At 38.6% G+C, this 21,121-nt stretch overlaps 1 protein-coding gene across 2 annotated transcripts in view; it reads left to right on the forward strand.

Moving 5' to 3' along the window:
* Positions 1-21,121, forward strand: part of Scgdelta (sarcoglycan delta) — an 810,958-nt gene that overhangs the window by 260,862 nt on the left and 528,975 nt on the right. Inside the window, exon 1 of one of the 2 annotated variants that reach the window (XM_083120139.1) lies at positions 3,135-3,743. The exons of the other annotated variant lie outside the window; for it this stretch is intronic. Within the exon in view, the coding sequence (XP_082976265.1) occupies positions 3,615-3,743 (129 nt within the window). The 5' untranslated portion in view covers positions 3,135-3,614. Of the gene's footprint in view, positions 1-3,134; positions 3,744-21,121 lie in introns of those variants that run through there. 2 annotated transcript variants of the gene reach the window in all.

Genomic DNA, 21,121 nt, shown 5'->3' on the forward strand with positions numbered 1-21,121 from the left:
ATTCTTTCTGAGACTGAAACATCTAACGTTGAGCTGTGAAACTAATGCACTCTTACAATTATTGTTCTTATTTTCAGGAACTAACGCATTACAAGTAAATTTCATGTTTCCAAAACAATTATTATGATATATGCGATTGTATTAGCCTTTCCACAACAGACCTTCACATTGTGACATCATGTAGGGAGTTATTATATACACACGCTAGGGAAACTTAACGTCAGGGAAGGGGAGAAGCTAGTGGGCGGGACAAAGCAGTGCTGGCTGTTTCAAACGGCTGGTAGCTGCAGCCGCGTTATCCCCTCCATGCACTCACTTTCCCTCTCGCGCTTTCACTGGTCGAACCCTCTCGAGTCATTACTTGCGCAGAGGATTTGTTTTCGTTTCCTTGCTCCAGTGATAGCCGACACGAGGTGTAGTTTCGTACGGACATAGTCTTGACGAAGCGTGTTACCAGCATATATCTCTTCGAAGTTGCCAAAACTTGTAAATACATCCACTTTTATCTGTGCTGGCCACACGCTTCGTTAATATGATCATGAAGATGACTCTTAAGTTTTTACGGAACTATATTTTCCATTTAAATATGAAGTTCTTAATATACACTGTTTTTTTGGCAAGTGTTGTCAACCACGTTAGTTTTAGCTGTCAGTGGCCTTACATTATGCTCACATTGTAATCCGCTTTCGACCGCTTTCCCATGTCTGACTGACGGACGCTTTGCCGATGGGATGATCACATTGCATCAAGAAAGTAGTGTTGACCATTGAGAAATGCAGTCATCGTTTGATTCGTCTAACATTTCATCACCATAATGCTCTGTGATTTGACGATGAATTTCGGGTGTGCAAAACCCGAATGGCAGGTTTCACTTCACACTTGACAGGATTCTTGATTTTATGATTCATGTTGATTGCCCCAGAAACACGCACACAAACACTATCTCCATACAACTTGCAGGAAAGCTCACAACTGACTCATTATAGCGCTTCCGTATCCTTCCGCTAACACAGTATCGTTCAATGGATTGGATTGGAGACATAAACTTGTCCCTAGATATGATAAGCGCCTCAATTCCATGGGTGCCTATCTAGAAAAATAGCTTTCAGGGTAAAGAACTACTTTCGTTCGTTCTATATTACCAAACTGGTACTACTTTCTGGATGTGCCTCGTGATGTAGGATGTTGAATTAATTTTGAAATAAATCCCATATCCTCGTATCTATTCAAGTCACTAGAAGCCTTATTACTATTGTGCGTATTGTAATGTAACAACGGAAAACTGAAGTGGCACGGTGCCAATGTGCCCTCACACACGTACTTGTTTATCCTACTGTTTTCGACCGAGTAAACAAGAATAAAAGTTAGACTGAAACTTAATCCATTCTACGTATTCAGGGCTCGGATTTTGATGACATTTCATCTTTTAACTGGTGCAACGTGGACATGGCTAACTAGTCCAGAAATCCTGAACACCCTCCTCAGGTTGAAGAAATGAAATTTTTTGGGGTCTTTTTTGGTAATTTTTTACCATTTTTTTTTATTTTTCGGTCATTTTTTAAAATTTGCGTCATTTTTAGGTATTTTTTTTAAAATTTTGTGTCATTGCATGCTGAAACATAAGAAGTTCAACAATTTCTGTTTTGTCTGAATGTTATCTTGCGGTACTTACTCTGTGTTTAACTACCAGCGCAACAAAGCCTGTCGAAAATCGCGAAATGCAACATTGTCGAGTTTCTTATTCACAGTCCGTACAACACACCAAGGTGAAGAAGCAATTGTTAAATTGTTTGCTTTGGAATATATATATATGCTATTTTCAATAAGCAAATTGAGTTTTGTACGAATTTTTTGGTTCATTTTTCAAAGATTTTAGGTCATTTTACAGGATTTTTGTTGTCATTTTAAAGGTCATTTTTCAAAGATTTTTAAGTCATCAAAATCGGGGCCCTGCATGATTACTCATCTATACTGACAATACAAATATTACGTCATAGTTTGCAATTGCAGTCACTAGATGGCAAACATTACTTGTCAAACTATCAAATCGTATTAATACAATTTTTAACTCCTTTAAAAAACACACATTTTGGAGTAAAATTATTCTTGTTTGTACTTATCACTTGCATTGCATATTCTCTTAGAGGTTTTAGTATTAATCAAATTACCTACAGGGTAAATTAAATACACAAAGAAGAGTTTTAGCGTAATAAATATAAAGTTTCCGGTTATGTTAACATGGTAATTTGCATAGGTCGAACTTTCTCAACGTGGTCGTTGCATAATGTTTTATCGGTATAATTCTACATTACACACTGAATATGTTTCAATGTATTCCATGAAATAACGTAATGCGTTGTTAAGAGTTGACTTGTGCATGAGGATGGTTGAGTAATATTTTTATTACTTGAGAGCTCTTTTAAATTTTTGCTGGCATCCCTGATGGAGAAGTGGTAGCATCGTCGCTTTGTAATCAAGGGGTCCCGGGTTCGATATCCGGTGGAGGCACATAGCGGTTCGGATCCCACTTTAAACTGTAGACCCAGTCCCGATTAACCTTACTGTACATTTTACTGGACTCAAAACACAAATTAAATCAACCAAATTGCAAAAAAAGTGGGAGTAAGGTAGATAAAGTGAAAAACAAAAAAATACCCACCCTACCTTGTACGGATAATACCCGTTGCCTCACAGTGAGAGATAGTGTGTTGCCGCGTTAAGATATCCGTGTTTGATGAACAGGGCACGGAACTGTTAAGCGGGAAATGCGAAGTTCCTGGAAACCTTCCCGCGTGTTTCCGAAGGTGTTCCAGATACCGTGATGCCAGGCCGCGGAAAGAAGAAAATGGGCAAGAAAAGTTCCGAGGATCACGATTCATAAACGAGCACTAGGATCCTTTGACGTGAAACCGGAAAGAAATGGCTAATCTGCGTTGGGGCCACCAATGCCATCCTTCGCGAGGTCCGAAAGGAGCGGGAGGCAGGAAAGACGAGATCTTCACCGCGCATGACCGACGACGGGGCAGCCCGTGTGTATGTGCAAAAGCGTCACGTGATCCCGGCAGAGGGGGGACAGGAGAAGAAAGTGCTGGAATCAATGCCGTTTTCCTACCCAACAGTTGTTGTCAGCGACGCCTGGGTGCATGACGTCTCTGTGACTCGCTGTTTCGGCGCGAGGACAACGTGCTTGCTCCTCGAGTTCGACAACCGTCGCGGACTTTAAAGCACCCCCCGCTTTGGGGGTTGAAGGATCTTCTTAGGGTGTCATCCCTCCGTGTTTATGGTGAACGCAAGGTTATCGATCATCGAACCAATCGCACGGTTTGGTACTCAAGCACCGCAATGCCCCTCTGACATCCACCAGCGCACCAATGGTTCGTCCGCGACCGACGACCCCGCACCAAAGACATCATGAAACCTTCCGTGAAGGTCAAACCCAGCAACAGCCAACAAAAGTTGCGGAGTACCAAACTGTCTTTCCGGTATAACCTCTCGGACTGGTATCTTGAGGAACTCTCTGCCATTCACGTTGCCTCCATTGTAGTTGACCCAGTTATGTGGAGTCCGGTACATCACTTTTGACCTGCTTTGACAGCTTTGGAGGACGTCGTGGAATGTCATCCGGGGCCGGTCAGTGCGAGGCGGACAGGGCCGCTGATAACCACTGCACGTACAGAAATGACAAGCACGTATACTTTCCTGAGGAACAAGCCAAGTGGCGTTGGAGCGGAACTAACCAAAATGTGAGTACAACACATCCACAAGAATTCTACCCTCAAATTTTCAACCACCACCGGATCATACAGCACACAAAATTTCATGTTCACACCCCCCCACTTAATAACTGAACAAACTCTCGCTGATTTTCCATGTACAGCGATGCAGCATATAAGCGCGTATGGATTTGATTCCAGAAACGAACTATTTTCGAAACCTTCCCAGTAGACATTACCTATCTACAGCACAAACACTTAACAATATCGGAAAGTATTATACCAACCTACAATAATATAGCACAATCATATCTACAATACGACACCACTGTTATCTTTAAGAAGCTACAATCATACTTAGAAGGTTTATTCCTACACAGGTATTTTTTTATTCTCAAAAATATCCGTAAACTTATATTTATTTCAGGATTAGAACATGAGTTCACATTTGATAAGTATAGGCTCCTTATACACGTCGGAAGTTTAGAATATATTGTAGTAAATATAATAATCAGAAATGTGCGTGTATCTCTCATTAAAACATTTGTCTACGAGCAGATGGCAATTTATCTTCCAACCAACAACTTTTTTAAAGAAACTAAAACTTTGATTCTAAAATGTGCAATTTTCTATTGCTCTAAATACCAGAAATCCCAAATATTTTGCTCACTATACAATATATGAACACTGCGACACCTTTCATTGGCCTGTTAACAAATCAATAGTGTGTACGAATATTATGATTTTAAATCTCTAGGACGCTATCTATTGAATTCAAGACCTGTATTAAAATTTTGTTTATTACGCTCTCAAAACATTTAGGTTAATTCTTCGTTTCATGTTACACTATCCCACAAGAAAAAGCATACCCCTTGTTTAGTGACAACGCTTATATCACATGTTATTATTTGACAAAAAATAATGACTATTGCTCTTACCAAATTTCTAACCTGACCGAGAGCAAACTGTACTTGAATTGTACACTTCGCACAAACTGTTTTATGTAATTACCTTCATACGAGATTATTCAGGATTATTGTCCTTTAAGACGTTTAATAATTTAGAAGAGTTCCACCATTACTTTAAATCAAAGTTACTAACTAAACAATCACTTTCTTTCTAGTTCAGTAACGGGAGAAGCTTCGAAAGACAAAAGTTTGAGAAAAGAGTGCTATCTATGTAAGACTAGCAATCATACATTCCTTGCGCAAATGTACAATTCATGTTCAGTGTAGAGACCTTATTTTTTGAGTTCCTTGTCAGGTACTTTAGAGTTATTGAAGTTAATGAACTTCTTGTTCTAGTGTTAATTCATATCATCGCTTGTGGTTCGATTTACTTCTGATTTTTGATAGCAAGAAGACCTTACAAACTTTGGTACAAGTATTAAACGTTATTCCACTGTTAGCTACCCAGCACGTTTTACACCCATAACTTGATAACTAGCGAACTGCATAAACCATTGTTCGCCATAGCATTTCATGTTATAGAAGAATTACAGATGGCAGCCTATCTTATATTTCTGAAACATTAAGTTCCAAAGGCGCAGAAATGAAAATAGAAATTTGTAAACGGGTTGGTGAAACTGTAAATATTTCTCTACATAAAACTGTGAAGAAAGAATAGTTCGCATGCTAAAACTAGACAGAACATAAAAAGACGCGAACAAAGAATTTGGTAATCCGAGTCATTTCAATATTTAATTGTTACTCTTAACGATCAATATTTTTGATATGGTTTTAAGTGTATGTGCTCTAACAAGTAATTAAAATGTACAACACTCTATCCTAAATAGTCCGACAAGAGTAACGTTCTTTGAGAATTGTGAGCATGTCTTCCAATGAGCAAAAACTAATATTGTTGCAAATGTGAGATTTCTTGTTTCATTTTTCACTGTAGGAACGGCTTGAAGGTAGCCCGGCTCCCGTAGCTAGAATATCCTTGCTTCGAAAACCGGAACGGTCCCGCCTGCTCTTAATGTGTACACGTCTGTAGAAATTCTAATGTATGATCGTTGCAAGTCTAGAGCGAAGCGTTGATTTCCTAAGCCTTGCAGCATTGTTTCAAAGCATAATTTTGGCGAGTGACTTGTAAATGCGGAAATGTCTACTTTGACTTGATATTCTATTCAATTTTCGTTTATTTTGAATGTAATATTTTAATATCGTAATTTTTATCCTCTCTATTGACATTCTCCAGATACTTCTGGGCATTTTCCTTGTAAATGTTTCAACAATGTTAATGTTCTGAATAATAAATAGAACATTCTCGTATATGCGAATACCCCACTGAAACACATAAAACACATAATCTGATTAATATAATATAACATTTTAAATTTAATTTTATAGGAATATTTATATATATTTCTTATATTTAGAAGGAATTCAGGATATAAAATGCCAAAAATGTCCTCCTCTTATATCTAGATATACCTTATAGTACTTTTAACACGAACTCGTGTACATAAAAAGCAAACAAGGCTGCACTGAGGTGTACCATAGCAATTGATATAAGTTAATAATACTTTATCCTCATAGAAGATTCAATTTAAATTATTGGTTCTACCTATATTGCATGTTATTTCCTTTAATGTAATAAAATTATCAGCCGAGAAACAAAATCGCTCTGCATTCATAAATATAATAAATTTACGAATTGCTTGACACTATATTTTTCTTACTCGCAATCCTTTTACATATATATTTCAGTGGTTATGTAACAAATTCATCTTTGTGCAAAACATTAAATGACCTACGACAAGTTCGGAAAAGCTGCGATGTTTGTAAATTAAGAGCAAAGGAATGCAATTGTTATAAAAATAATATCAACAGTAGTAAATGTTAACCTTAAGTACTGTTCAATGATGACAAAAGTAGTAGTAAAAGTTTTAATACTCTTCATGATTATGCCATAATTTTTAATTTTGAGGATATAGATTAATTAGAATATTATAGCGTAAGTGAACACTTGTAAATTTTGATATATAGAAAATTTCTAATTAATTATGTTGTTAGTCTTGTAATTAAAAAAGTGACACTGTACGAAACTCTTCAAATTGCAATGCATTTGTGGACTCGCTTCCAAAGCTCCTCAATTCGAATCTCTGTATGGGCATGGGTGTTGTTTGGGATTATCCCTTCATCATTTTAATCTAATCATTCACTCATCTTTATCGTCGCGATTAGCTAAACCTGGCATAAAAGCGACGCTAGATAACAAAAATACAAATACCAATGCATATGGTCTATGTGGAGTAATAAATTCAAATTAATGCATAAAATGAAAACAATTTGGAACGTATTTAGGAGTAATATTGTTGAGATCTGGGCAGTAGTCTCACTAAGGTTGAGAATCACTGGTATTTATCTGTAGATCAAGTTTCACGTGAATCACCACAGTAAATCAGCTTTGCTGCCCAGTGAAGGTTTCCAGTTCAAGTCCCGGCCTACAGTATACATGCCTTCATCAATTTAATCCAATCACAATTCATCATGACAGTCGCAGTCGACCTAAAGAGACTTAACTTAGTAAACTAATATTAATGTGAATGACCCTGAAATCATAAGATGTAGCTTTTATCAAGCACTGTCGCACTTGTCAACCAACGGGTTGCCAGGTGACTGGGCTTGCCTATAAACAGAAGGTAATGTCCATGCCTTGTTCAGGATTCGAACCTCCTAAGAACCCGAAGTACGCTACGTTAATTTAATTTAATTTACTACTATATTTGGGGACAACACGGTTCGTGTATTTCAGTACAAGTCACGTAAGGTGGTGTTACTTTGATTTAGTACGGAGCAAATCTATATTAGAACATTTAATCCACATTTTTCCAACTAGAAGGATTAGAAAATTGCTAATGGATGATTTACTGACATAATTCTCTAACAATTACATGTTAAATTTCCCTGAAATTCTAGTACACAAATTAATTCAACTCAGAGTCAACAGAGGTAGCAAGTTACGTACAAAATGTGGCAATTACACCGTTTTCTATACAAGTCCAATTGTTTATTAAATTAAAGTAAAAATAATTCGAAAAATTAATTTGAAAAATACAATACTGATATGATTAAAATAAAGTTACACTAAAGTCAATAATTCACGCAAGGATTTGAGTTCAATAAAATACATAAAAAAAAACCACCTTTTTGAAGGCATGAAATTTTTTCGAAACTGTCTTGAAAAAAATCTGTTTCTTTCCTCGTTTCCATTAATACTTGAAGAATTCCAGCAAAGTTCGATTCTTATGAAAGGCTTATTTTATTGTTTCTTTCTCGCTCAATCTTCGCACTTTGAAAGATTTGTATTATTCTTACTTTACATTGCTTATCTCACTCTGTAATGTAATCGCGACGATGAGGATGACTAGACAAATTGATAAAGGGACTCTCATACCGCGAGCGGTGACTCGAACCTGGAACCTTCGGTTAGCGAAGGTAGAAAGAAAATGTTAAAGGAAATTAATTCTTATCACAAACGCAAGCGGCATTTATTCTATGATTATTTTTTATACAGGGCCGGCCCTAATTGGGTGTTGTGGGGCCTGGGGCATACAAAAATTCACGGCGTGCCTCAAACCATTTTTTTTTTCAGATATCTGAATAAATCAGATTTTTGTTCCTCATTCTGAAGTACAGGTGTCCTATGTATATAATCACAATATAAACATTATTATATATTTAATTTATATATTTGGTGTTATTATCTAACAGCAATAAGCAGAACTTGTTAACGATTAAAACTGAGAAATATGAGAGCGTAATAAAAGTTTATAAATTAGTGTTTCTCTTAATTTTCGATGTTCCTCTGGTGCGATTTTCATTGCATTGGCAAAACGTTGGGCCTATCTTTGGTGGGGCAGAATCGGAAAACTTTCCCATCCTATAAAAATAGAATCAGGCACTATTATGCTAAATAACTGTTACATTTGAGAAATCATAAAAAAAATATATTTATTTCGTTGTTCCTCAGACCAAAGGAGGTTAACACAGAATACTCTTAACTTGCAAATTTTAATAAACCTGAAACAATTTGGGCAAAGTGGGAGGGCACTTTGCTCCCGCTAAGTTACGCCTATGGTTCATTGTATTAAATTACAAAATTTGGTGTGTTTAATATTAAACTATTATTTTACCTATCTTTACTTTGCACTGATTTTATTTTTGCAGTGAATTTGCATTGTATCATATAAAATAATATTTTCACATCCTCATTTCATTCTACAATTAAACTAACAGTGCATATTAACTATATTTGATTGAGATATTTGAACACGATTTTCTGTACGTAGTATATTTTTAGTGTATGACTGCAGTGGTTTGGATGTATTGAAGTATGTCGGAACGATCCAAAAGTCAGGAAAATCTCATTAGTTACCTACTTGGAAGTACCAGTGCCCTATAAACTCAAATGAACGATACGAAATGAATTATTTGTAACTGGAAATGGGACCCCGGATGTCCTAGTTGCCCCTCCCTAAGGCCGACCCTACACGTAGTCAAAATCTAAGGGTACTGGGTTCAATCTCCGTCATCCTGAGTGAGTTTTTTCTTTAGTGACGGCAGATGTATCCTCGGACTATGGTCTGGAAACCAGGAGATATTGGTCTATTGGAATTGAAAGTAATAGGGAAGTCGGGGGAATATGAGAAGAGTTAAGGTTTTTCATTAAAAAACTAAATATCCGTATTTGTTACAGTTTTAAACGCTTCCCCGTTTGATTCCTCAACTTGGTTTCTACTTTAACCCAAAACAGATAAAAGAAAAAACAGATAGTTTCTTGTAAAAACAATATTTTACAAAATAATGTCAAGTTTCTCATATTACCCCAGACACGTGTCTGGGGTAATATGAGCATAGACCAGGGGTAATATGGGCCACTGCAAATAAAGCTGGATATATCAAAATTTTTACATTTTTTCTTAGTGCACCTGGTAGTTATTACCATTTATACTCTACACAAGCACAATCCACCACAAAAGGAATGTCTCCATCATCACCACCCAAAAAATCATTTGCAGTTTTCACATACAAAGGTGACTCCATTTTCCTCAATGTTTACACCGTCATCATGTAACCACTCGCTGCTATTCTCACGCCTTAACAATTTTTCTCCATTGAAGTCTTTCCTCCGCAAACAGGACACATACAATCTTCATCAGTTAAAGAATGAATAAATTATTCATTAGTGTATTTCATTGTTATTTGTTTATTTACTTATTTGTTTATAATATTGTTAAATTACATTCATTTCTTTAATTTAAATGTTCTAAAGACCAGAATAATTAATCTATTAATCTAATTTTGGAATATTGTACAGTCGAAAATAGTTGCTCATATTTCCCCATTTCTGCTCATATTGCCCCGAATACCTCTGCTCATATTTTCCCAGACGCAATGATTTGAATTACCATCTCCTGTGCCACAATGTTTACAAGCAACGAAATAGTTTCATTCTGAATAGAAAACCTAATCACTACGTTTTCAAATTACTATTATGGCATTTTGTCAGACTAACAACTTATATGTTATTTTAGCCTATAAAAATATTCGTATATAACTATGAGACTACATTTTGACAAAAACTTTTCACAGACTTACATTTGAAATGACGCTGACACGACAAGGACTGTCGCTAGGCTCACGACATTTAGTGCGGGCACTGGTAGAGGCTTCAACGAAGTGCTGCCAACTGTCGGTCTCGGAAACGCGATTCTCCTCTTGGCGGTGTGCGCGATAATGCTTCAACCTGCTCATATTCCCCAACTGCTCATATTCCCCCGATTTCCCCTACTGTATAGGGTAGAGCCTGACGTTGCTTGAGATTTTGTAAATCATTACGTAAAATGCAGTAAGATTGAGTTAATGTAGATGCGAACCGCGTTGGAATATCATGTATGATGGACTGGTTTGACTCAAAATTTCATATTTCTAATTTGGCAAACGCAGGTACGAGACGCAATCATTGGTCGAGCCCTCTCGAGTCCTCCTTACGCAAAGGCTTGTTTTCGTTGGCTTGCTCCATAGATTCCTGGGACAGAGTGTGGAGTTACGTAATACAAAGTGTTTGGAAAATAATATTTAGATCAACTTAGTTTGGAAGTTATTTGGGAACGTTCTGCAGCAAAGAGATGGAAGGAAACGTGTAAGAAATTTTCATCGTATGTATTAGTAATAGAAACGTGCAGTCGTCAAAAGTGGCGACTTAATACATTAAGATAAGATCCAAACACGTTTTTCAACACTAATTTCGAGCATTGTTGAGGAGGAACGGAGAAAAAACAAGACAATATTTTGAAGGTTTTCTGGCCTTACTGCACGTGTACAGGCGCACCGAATTAAGCTGGAGAAAACGGAAGATCGAAGGCCTTCCTGGGGACGGCTTTTAAGAAACACATCAGTTATTCATAGCCTCCGAGATGCGGGCTCCGGCCCAGCATCCCATCAGTGTCCGAGCCTCTGCTGGAGGCCGTTAGTTCAGGGGACGTACACCAGGAACCGATGACGACGCAGCGAGCGGATAATGAGGGGTATTAAGTACATTGTGAGTTAGGTTCGTACCTGCTCAGGCGAAAGCAGTCAAACTTATATTAATGCATTTTATACAGGAAAATACACTATTGCGGTGACCTTATTAAATCTGGACCACGTTTCTTGCATCGACATGAAGGATCTTAGAGATATCTTATACAGGATGTCACTTCACAAGCGTCTGCAGCGTTTTTTTCTGGTTGTTGGCTTCGTTTAGATGCCACGAACCTTCGGAAAGCGGCATTTTATCCTGAATGTATGGAACCACGTGGATAGATTTACAGTTGCACAGTTTGCATAATATATCCTACATAACGGGTGGCCAGAATTAAAGTTACCCAACTCAGAGCCCTCTGTAGCCTGTTTGAGGCATCGTAGAACTCTGAAATTTGGTGAATCCACTATGCAGACCATGGGGAAGGGGATGGCGATAAAAATAGTTCAATTTTCCGCCACCAGGTTGAAATGTGGCGCTGTACTTTTCATAATGGGTTGTAGGCACAAATAATCACGTTAAGTGATTTAGCTGAGTTATTAATTAGAGTGTTAGGTAATAAACAAAATGTAATTATTGATAACAACTCGTTTGAACCAGTTTCCAAATTCAAATACTTAGGAGTAATATTAATAAATGAAAATTATTTAAAGAGGAAATAAAAAGTAGGCTTAATTCAGGAAATGCATGTTACTTCTCTCTTCATAAACTTTTGTCTTCTCGTTTAATATCTAAGAAACTAAAAGTTAAAATATACAAAACAGTAATATTGCTTGTAGTATTATATGGATGTGAAACTTGGTCCCTTACATTGAAAGAGGAACATAAATTGAGAGTATTTGAAAATAAGATCCTTAGGAAAATCTTTGGACCTAAAAGGGATGAGGAGACAGGTGAGTGGAGAAGGTTACATAATTTAGAACTACATAATTTGTATTCATGTCCAGATATTATTAGAATGATTAAATCAAGAAGACTTAGTTGGGTAGGCCATGTGGCACGAATGGGAGAGGAAAGAGGAGTTTACAGGATTCTTGTTGGGAAACCTGATGGTAAGAGACCTGTAGGGAGACCAAGACGAAGATGGAGGGACAACGTTGAGATGGACCTGAAGGAAATCGGTAGGGATGGAAAAGAGTAAATAGAACTTGCTCAAGATAGGGAAAGATGGAAGGCCTGTGTTGCTGCAGCCATGAACCTTCGGGTTTAAGAAGGCTAGAGAGTTAGTTAGTTAGTTAGTTATTAATTAGAGAGACAATTGTTAATGGCTGGAAGTTGCGAGAAAATAATCTCTCGTTTATTGCAAGATTACAAGGTAAAGGCAAATCCATAACCAATTGGAGCAGTTTACGTCATTATTACAACCCATCATGGAAGTACAGCGCCACATTTCAATCTGGTGGCGAAAAAAAATGAACATTTTTTATCGCCATCCTCTTTCCCATGGTCTGCATAGTGGATTCATCAAATTTCAGAGTTCTACGATGCCTCAAACAGGCTACAGAGGGCTCTGAGTTGGGTAACTTTAATTCTGGCCACCAGGTGCAATTAAACAGGTAGATATCTACTTATTGTAGAATGATGGACAGGGCAAGTTTGTTCAATTTTGTTTAGATTAATGTTAAACTGACAATCGAGTCTGTATAGTATATTTAAAGAAAATCTTCAATAAGATATGTAGTCTCGGATAAAAAGTATCGTCTCGTCTCGTTTTGTTCTGGCGGTAGTCTCGACAAAGGCTCGAAATATGTGGTGTTCTACTTGTCTATATTCTTAAAATACCATATCGGTCTTGGTACCATCTTCATTTTCTCTTCATAGCTCCATCTAGATTTAGTTTTTCGAGTTTAGGATACGAAACGCACAGTTGGGGAAGTAGTCGACAAATTTGTGACCACTACAACTTCTGTCAGATCAGTGAATTTGAGCTTAAGTTTTCAAAAGCTGGTGGGTACCTTTGAGAATTGGTCTAGTATTACGTTTGACCAAATCGATAAAAACGTTTCAAGAATTTCATTCCATGTTGGGAGCTTCACAACTTATTCGATTTTTTTTAAAAATCTGTCTAGCTTATATCTAAGCTGAAGGAATTGAACTCTCAGACGTTTTATTAGAAAAATGTTTACAACCTGGTAATGAAAACTCTCAAGGGTTTAGATGGAACTTGGAGAAGGGGGGAAGGTGGCATGCTTTTGATTTTATATCGATTCCTACATATCTTTCTCTCTCTCTCTCTCTCTCTCGGTGTCCCTATTTTTATCTATCTCTAAGCTTAATTTTTATTTTGCGTCGCTTTTCTGCCAATTTTGGCTAATCGTGGCGATTATGATGAGTGATGATATGATAAAAGTGATGAAGGGACACTCACAAAGGACACGCACGTGTCCATTATTAGAACCCGGGATCCCTAGCGTCGTAGCACGGTGTACTAACGGAGGTTGGCACATACATTCTCTCTCTCTCTCTACACACACACAGACACATACACACACATTCACACGAACATACAAACGCACACGCACAGCCATTAAGGCTCTGCCCGAAAGGTCCATATATAGGGTGACCATACGTCCCGTTTTCGATGCGTGTCCCGGCCGTCCCGTTCGTTTTATTTAAAAAGCGTTATTTGTCCCGTTTAATAACAATCTAAAAGTTAATGTGAAACCCAATTCTAAATTTGGGAGATATTTCAACCAATGATGTTCGTCTACGCGTAATCAACGATAGTCTACATTCTACACGTAGACTATGTTATACACGTAGTTTACGAAATCTATGTAAACAGCATGGCGAAAGGTGATAACTTAGTAAAGGGCGCCTTGGAATTAAAAGAAAGTTATAATGCGTATCAGTTGCTAATGTGTGAAGAGAACTTTCCATACTCTTTCTTCCAAAGTAGAACAATTTCTCACCTAGGAAGAAACCTAATATAGGAAATATTCTAGTGTTTTATGGAAAAAAACCACTCTTGCCTCACGACTGCCATCTGTTGTCTTTTTTGCATACTATTTATCTTGTTCCATAGTTGATGATAGAAGAGAAGTGAAATTTTGTTGTAAGTAGGATTCTTTTCATTTCGTTAGGAACCAATATAGTTTAAAATGTCACTTTTCCTTTCATGAAACCCTTGAAAATTAAGTTTAATGCACTTCAGATTGTCTACGTAGTCTATGTAAACTACAACCCAATGTAATCTACGCGTAGATTACGTGTAGACAACGCATGTAGACGTAAACTTATAGTGTACGGCACATCACTGTTTTCAACTAAAAAAGTGATGCGATACCAGTATTACAACACCGCACCGTGACAACACAGCTGACTGTTTTTAAGCACTTCATAACAATCGAAATGTTCTCTTCATTGTCGTCGATCGGCAGTAAGCCTTAACCAAAGATGGAAGGAATCATTGTCGTCGAGTAGTTTGCATTGCGAAGTTAGCTCGCGCGCGGCTGTTTTTTTTTTATGCGTGTTCCGTGAGAATAAGCATGGCCAAGAAGCGATCGTGCAGTTTCAATTCGAACCTGCAAGAACAATTCAAATTTCCTCGTTTACACTCAAACTCAAAAGATAATTCTCGTGTTGCGTGCGAGATATGTGGTGTACGTTTATCAGTCTCTCACGGCGGAAGAATTGACATAAACCAACACGTCCTTTCAAAGAAACACAAAGAGACTGAAAAAGCAAAATGTAGCACCTCTAGTGTCGCGTCACTCTTTGAGAAAATGCAAGACGAGAAAGTTTCCGCTAGTGACGGAGTTTTTGCGTATCATAGTATGAAACGTGGACATAGCTTTCGATCAAATGACTGCACATCGAAGTTAATAAAGAAGCTTTACGAACCGCAATATTCCGCGGCTCGCACTAAGAGTGAAGCGATTGTGGCACCGTTATCTTTGGATAATGTGAGGAATAATTTGGCTTCTTGCTCGAGTGTTACGCTAAGTTACAGCGCCTTGAATAACGTAGTGTGAAAAATGGCACTGTTCAGGCATCTCTGGCTGGTTCCACTCGAATATGATACCGCTAGAGGCGCTGGTGTCGGTACACGTGCTAGGCATTCGTCTGCTTATAATGGAAGTAAATGGAGTTTTCGCTGCAACGTCTGATTCTTTTACATGAAGCATTTCTATGAATGTGATAATTGCTATAATATTTTGTACAGTGGTCGCCAAGATATTAACGAACATTCTAGACAGTCGACCACGTCCTGTTATCGTCATACTTTCGTTAATAATACGGGAGAAAAAATACGCGTGGAATGCTCTTGGCAACTAAATTTTTGTGTATGAATCAGGTTCATTATTATTATCATCATCATTTCTTTTAAAGATATACAAACTGAAGCATTTATATTTTGATATTTACTGTCCCTTTTCTTCCGCTTTAAACTAATCACGGCGATGATAATGATGATTGCATGAAACGACAAGGGGAACCCCGCAATACTTTCTTAGTGCCATCGACATGAATGTAAGGAAACTTTCAAACCAATGGGATAAGCGACACGGGATGTTCACACCGTTACACTAGTGACACACACTTCCAGACTGTAAAATAGCATTCATTGCACATGAGGGTCCAAACAGCAAACGACACATTCATATGGCGTATTCGCGTGCTACTTGTTACTTCGGTCGGAAAGCTTCTTAAAGGAAGGGTGCTCAGACCGAAGCGACGCGCTACAGGGGGAGTTCCCAACTAAGTGACAAGCGACATGGTGCCTTCAGTCTACTAGCAAGCGTTCGCTGCTAATTGTGCGAACAACAGATAGGCGACACGACAAACCGCACATTACAACAACAAATCTAGGCGACACGATAAGCCACACGTGTCGCTTTGTCGCTTGTGCGTCGCTCAAATTGGGCCATTTCCTCAATAGCTTGCAACCTGTTGGCGTGGTTTGTTGTTCGCGCATGCGCGATGCAATGAGTGTCTTACTTTAGGGAGATTGCGCACCAAAGCGACAAGGGGCACGCGACACTTATCGCTTGAGAATTTCACCAACAGAACTCTGGCCTGTGCTTCCCGTCATGCCGCTACGATGTGAAATGTTGCTCTTGATTGGCTCGTTTCCACAACAACATCCACCCTCGTTGAGCGTGATTTTTCAATCGTGAACAATATGTGGACTGATGAAAAACGTCCTTGCATGTATCAACAATGAAGTCTCTCGGTATGAAAGTTACCTTGGACCGAAGGACCCGTGTCGCTTTGCTGTGAAATCCTCGTATCGTTTGTCGCGTGTCACTTTGGTGTAAAATCTCCTTGAGGAAACGGTGCAGTCAGAACTTGTGTCCCTGCGGTTCGAAAGGCTGCATAGATTACAGACTGTTCGCTTCCAAAAGACACTTGGGTCGTTTTCCACACTTGTGGTTTCTATGTTATTATAATATAATAACATACTCCCTCTGTCCCATAATTATTGTCCGGTACACTTTTGTTTGTTGTCCCATAATAATTGTCCGATATGCAAACTGTGATATTGGTGTATACAGAAGAAGAAAATGAAACACGGGAATGAGTCATACAACGTCATTACTCAATGATCAGTACAAATTGGACGATCAAGTATCCAAAAGAACATAAATAAAAAGTTACCATTTCGGCATACCTTACTATAATTATGGGACAGAGGGAGCAGTAAGATTTTTCCTTCCTGCAACTGGTATTCACACAAAAATTCTTGAATTTGCATCACTGCCGGGTGAATGTTCTGAACTGCAATGCTCGCTGTTGACGAAGATAATCCAAACATATAATTTGCAAGATAAAGTTGTGGGACTTTCTGCCGATAACACTAATACAAACTTCGGCGGTGTAAATAGGCGTGGAAAGAACAATGCGTGGCAAAGCCTTCAGTCTCAAATCGGCAAGGAAATACTTGGAATAGGTTGTGGCGCACATATCGTTCACAATGGTTTGCTAAAAAAAGCCATGGACTGTCTTCCTTACAATGTTGAAAGTTTTTCTGTGAAATTGTACAAATAGTTTCATGTGTAAGCAGTTCGTATAGAACAACTTAAAGATTTTTGCAGTTTTGCTGGTGTGGAATATGCAAAGCTTCTGGAACATGGAAATACCCGTTTCTTGACATTAGGACCAGCACTGAAAAGCGTCTTAAATATTTTTGCAGGACTGCGTTCCTACTTTCTTTTGCAAGAAAAGTCTCCCCTTATTTTTTTTTTTTTAAAAAAAACTATTTTGTGACCCTATTCTTGAACTGTATCTAATGTTTGTGATTGATCAATGTCAGATACTTATGATAGAGAGGGATGACATATCAGCCACAGAGTCTTCATGCCACATTTCTTCATTAAAGAAGAAACTAACTGATGGGAAGACAAGAAGAAAGATTTGTCACTACTCAGGTTAGAACCAAATTGTACTCTTTAGAAGATTCTGGTGATATTAGAAGTGAAGAATTTCTAGCCACTGTTGATATTTTGTACAAAACCTGCTTGGAATACCTTGAAAGATGGGAAACTAGTTATGGTGGAGCAGAGGTTTTTCAGTGGGTTCTGCTGCAGAGTACACCTAGTTTGCGTGATATCCAAAATAGTATGTTAACAATTCCTGAGAAATTAGTAAATGTTCATACATTTGCTACTTTAGACGACGAAACAAAACTGTTTGATCAGTGGCAGTGTGCGAGAGAAATCAAAATACAACTCCAAAAGAACTGGTAAGAAAATGTTGTATTTCGGATAAATGGGTACAGGTGTTTAGTAAGTTGGAAGCAAACCACATAAAGTATGACGCCCTATTAAAAGCTGTGGAAATGTTGTTGTGCTTGCCTGGAACATACACCCCCGATGAGCGTGTTTTTTCAATCGTGAACAATATGTGGACTGATGAAAAATCGTCCTTGCATGTATCAACAATGAAGTCTCTCTTGCTGGTGCGAGTAAAATTCACCGAGAGTTGCGGGGAGTTTTATGAACGATTACTGAAGAACAAAGCTGTTCTGAAGAAGATTGGTTCTTCAGATAAATACTTTTGGCAGTCTTCAATTTCTGTGTGATATTTATATCAAAGGGTGATCCGAAGGGACCAGGGATGTCTATATGTAAGTAGCCTAATAATTATTATAAAAAAATTATAAATACAATTTTGCAGCATGAGATCATATTTTATTTTTTGTTTGTGATGTGATCAATGTATTCATATAATTCAGAATTAATATATTTAATACGCCAATAATGACAATAATTTAATAATTAGACGTAACGTACTTTTCAGAAATCGGGGGGTTGGGGGGTTAAACTGTGCTCCTTGGGATGTCCCGTTTTGGAAGCGAAATATTATGTGATGTCCCATTTTGGGAGCAAAACCATAAAGTAAGCTTGACGTACGATCTTGTCGGAAGTGACGTCACACAGTGAAGTTCGAGAACGCCAATTAAACGAGCATTTGAGTCCAGAGCACGCAGGACTCGACGATGCAGTCTTGTTTACTAGACTTTTGCACTCGCTCACTTGTTTGAAATCGTGGAAATCGAGTCAGCCAGATGTGACTTTGTTGTAGTTCTTGTCATGTGTGGAAATGCACGTATGGGAACTTTTAAAAATGCTATGTAATTTCTATGGTGGAAAAAACAAGTATTTATAACATGGGAAATAAACATATGTTCTTAGTTTTATGTAATAATTGTATTTGGCGCTGCAGTCGAAGTGCAATCCCAAATATTTTCGCTACCAGTCCAAGGCTTCGAGACTCAACTGCGAGACTATTCTTGAAGTGTTAGCTTCAAGTCTTGCACCTTCTGAACACGGCCCAAGAGTCCATACAGATTCAGTTGCGATTAGCCTATCTGTGCATAAAGTTGACTTGAAATTCAATCAATCAGCCAAGGGGCCAGTGTTGATTGTCCAGGATCTCCATGCACACACACACACACACACCCAATACAAGCGCATATCTCGGTCTGACTCGACAATGATATTACCAACTAACTGCACCTAGATCGTTGTTAAAGCCATGTAATTAGGTCACGTGCGTTGAGAACGAGCGAGCGAGAGAGAGAGAGAGATATCTAATTATTAGCGTAAATAATAGATGGCACTGTTATGTAAGTTCTGAGAAAGTACGCACACTGGAAAGCAGACTAAAATTTCACAAGGAAACTGTCTTTCGAATATACCAAAAGGAATACGTGAGGAACGTTGTGGTCTTGTGCTGAGATCGAATTGTTCCGTTCACATGAAACATTCAAGGTGAATGCAGGGGTATCTTCAGTGAAGGCCATGTATGGTCGTTCTTCGTTTGTCGCTTACATTCTGCATCCTGTATCTTCCTGATCGTGATTAACAAGACGCTACAAATATAATGATCAATCAATGTGTACACAAAAGTAGACATTCACCCTTAATGCATTTTAGTCAAAGTGGACGACGAACCCTTAGCTCTTGCCCAGTCTTACGGCGGGCGGCCTACATGCTAGCAAGGGGAGCGGGAAAGTGACCAATCCAGCGCGATGAGAAACACAGCAGCTTGTAGAATGAGTAGCGCGCAGCACCTTCTCCCGCGACGTCGTAACTCTCGGCGCCACCTCTGTTTGGTTGGTCTTCGGCATATTCCCCGCTCCCCACTTACCTTGTCAGCATGTAGGCCACCCGCCGTAAGACCGGACAAGAGCTATAATGCATATACAGTATACTCTGTGCCAGCTAACTAGAGCAGTGGAAATCAAGTCTATGCGCAAGTATTGACGGGAGACGGTTCCACCAATGAACACGTGAGAGGAACGGAATTGCGTGGAGTGGGGCGAAGCGACTGCCTTGCCAGCAGCCTGTACGGCTTCGCTGTGGCCACTCAATTTCCCTCACTTCTCTGACGTTATGCGCGGCCTTCCTCCACAGTTAACTGGGACAGGGTATAGTCAGAGCCGACCCTAGGGAGGTCAACTCGGGCACTCACCCGACGCCCCGCATGAAATTAAAATTGTTTGTGTACGGTTTAGTACGAGTTTACAGGACCTTGAGCTTCCGATTGAGCAACAAATATGACGATTTTTGACTTCATGGATTGTTTTCGCATACATAACAATATCCAAAATTGCTGAAATCATATTCTAAGCAAAGTACTACATAATTGTGCAAAAGAAATCAATCAAAAATAATTAATATGTACTACTCGTTTATTTAGAATGAAATCATGAAGTGGATGTATTATTTTCTACGATATAATTTAAATGTAATTATCAAAATTCAGTGAAAAGTAAACTAAGAAGAATTAATTGAATATAATCAACTTTCTCAGTTATACCGTATCGTTCCCTTAGGAACCGGGGATCTTAACATGCGACCTTCAGACGTCCCTTGAGTTGAGTTCATCATTCATACTCGCTTGGCGATTAATTCTCATGCGAGAGGTTGTACATGATTTGCATAGAATGGCAAATAAACACACAATACACACTAATTGGATTTTAGGTCTCACTAAGATTGTCTCAGCATGATGTTTTCGTTCCGTCTGTGGTGGTACTTCTCTTCTTGGCATTGACTTTTGAAGGGACTCAGCTGTTGTTGGTTTTAGGGCTGTTTGAAAGACTTTACAGCCTCTGAAGTTAGGTGAATGTTCTCCCCCGCAGTTGCAGACTTAGCGTTCAAGCTGCGGTCCTTCTTCTCGCATTCTCTGGTCAGATGACTCTGTGCACATTTTACACATCTAGGCGGCGCTTGGCAAGTTCTCTGCGTGTGTCCGACCCTCTGGCACCTGTGGCATTGAGGTATTCCAGGGGATCTGTATGGCGTGACCTGAACTTTGTAGCCTAACAGGTCTTCTTTTTGGCGAATGTAGGTATTGCTGTTCTTCTGATAGCAATCAGAAATAGAAGCATCGGCACCCTGACATGGGTGCGTTTGTCTCTCTTTGTC

The sequence above is a fragment of the Lepisma saccharinum genome, chromosome 3 (assembly GCF_977018435.1).
Source record: "Lepisma saccharinum chromosome 3, izLepSacc3.1, whole genome shotgun sequence".
NCBI lineage: Eukaryota > Metazoa > Arthropoda > Insecta > Zygentoma > Lepismatidae > Lepisma > Lepisma saccharinum.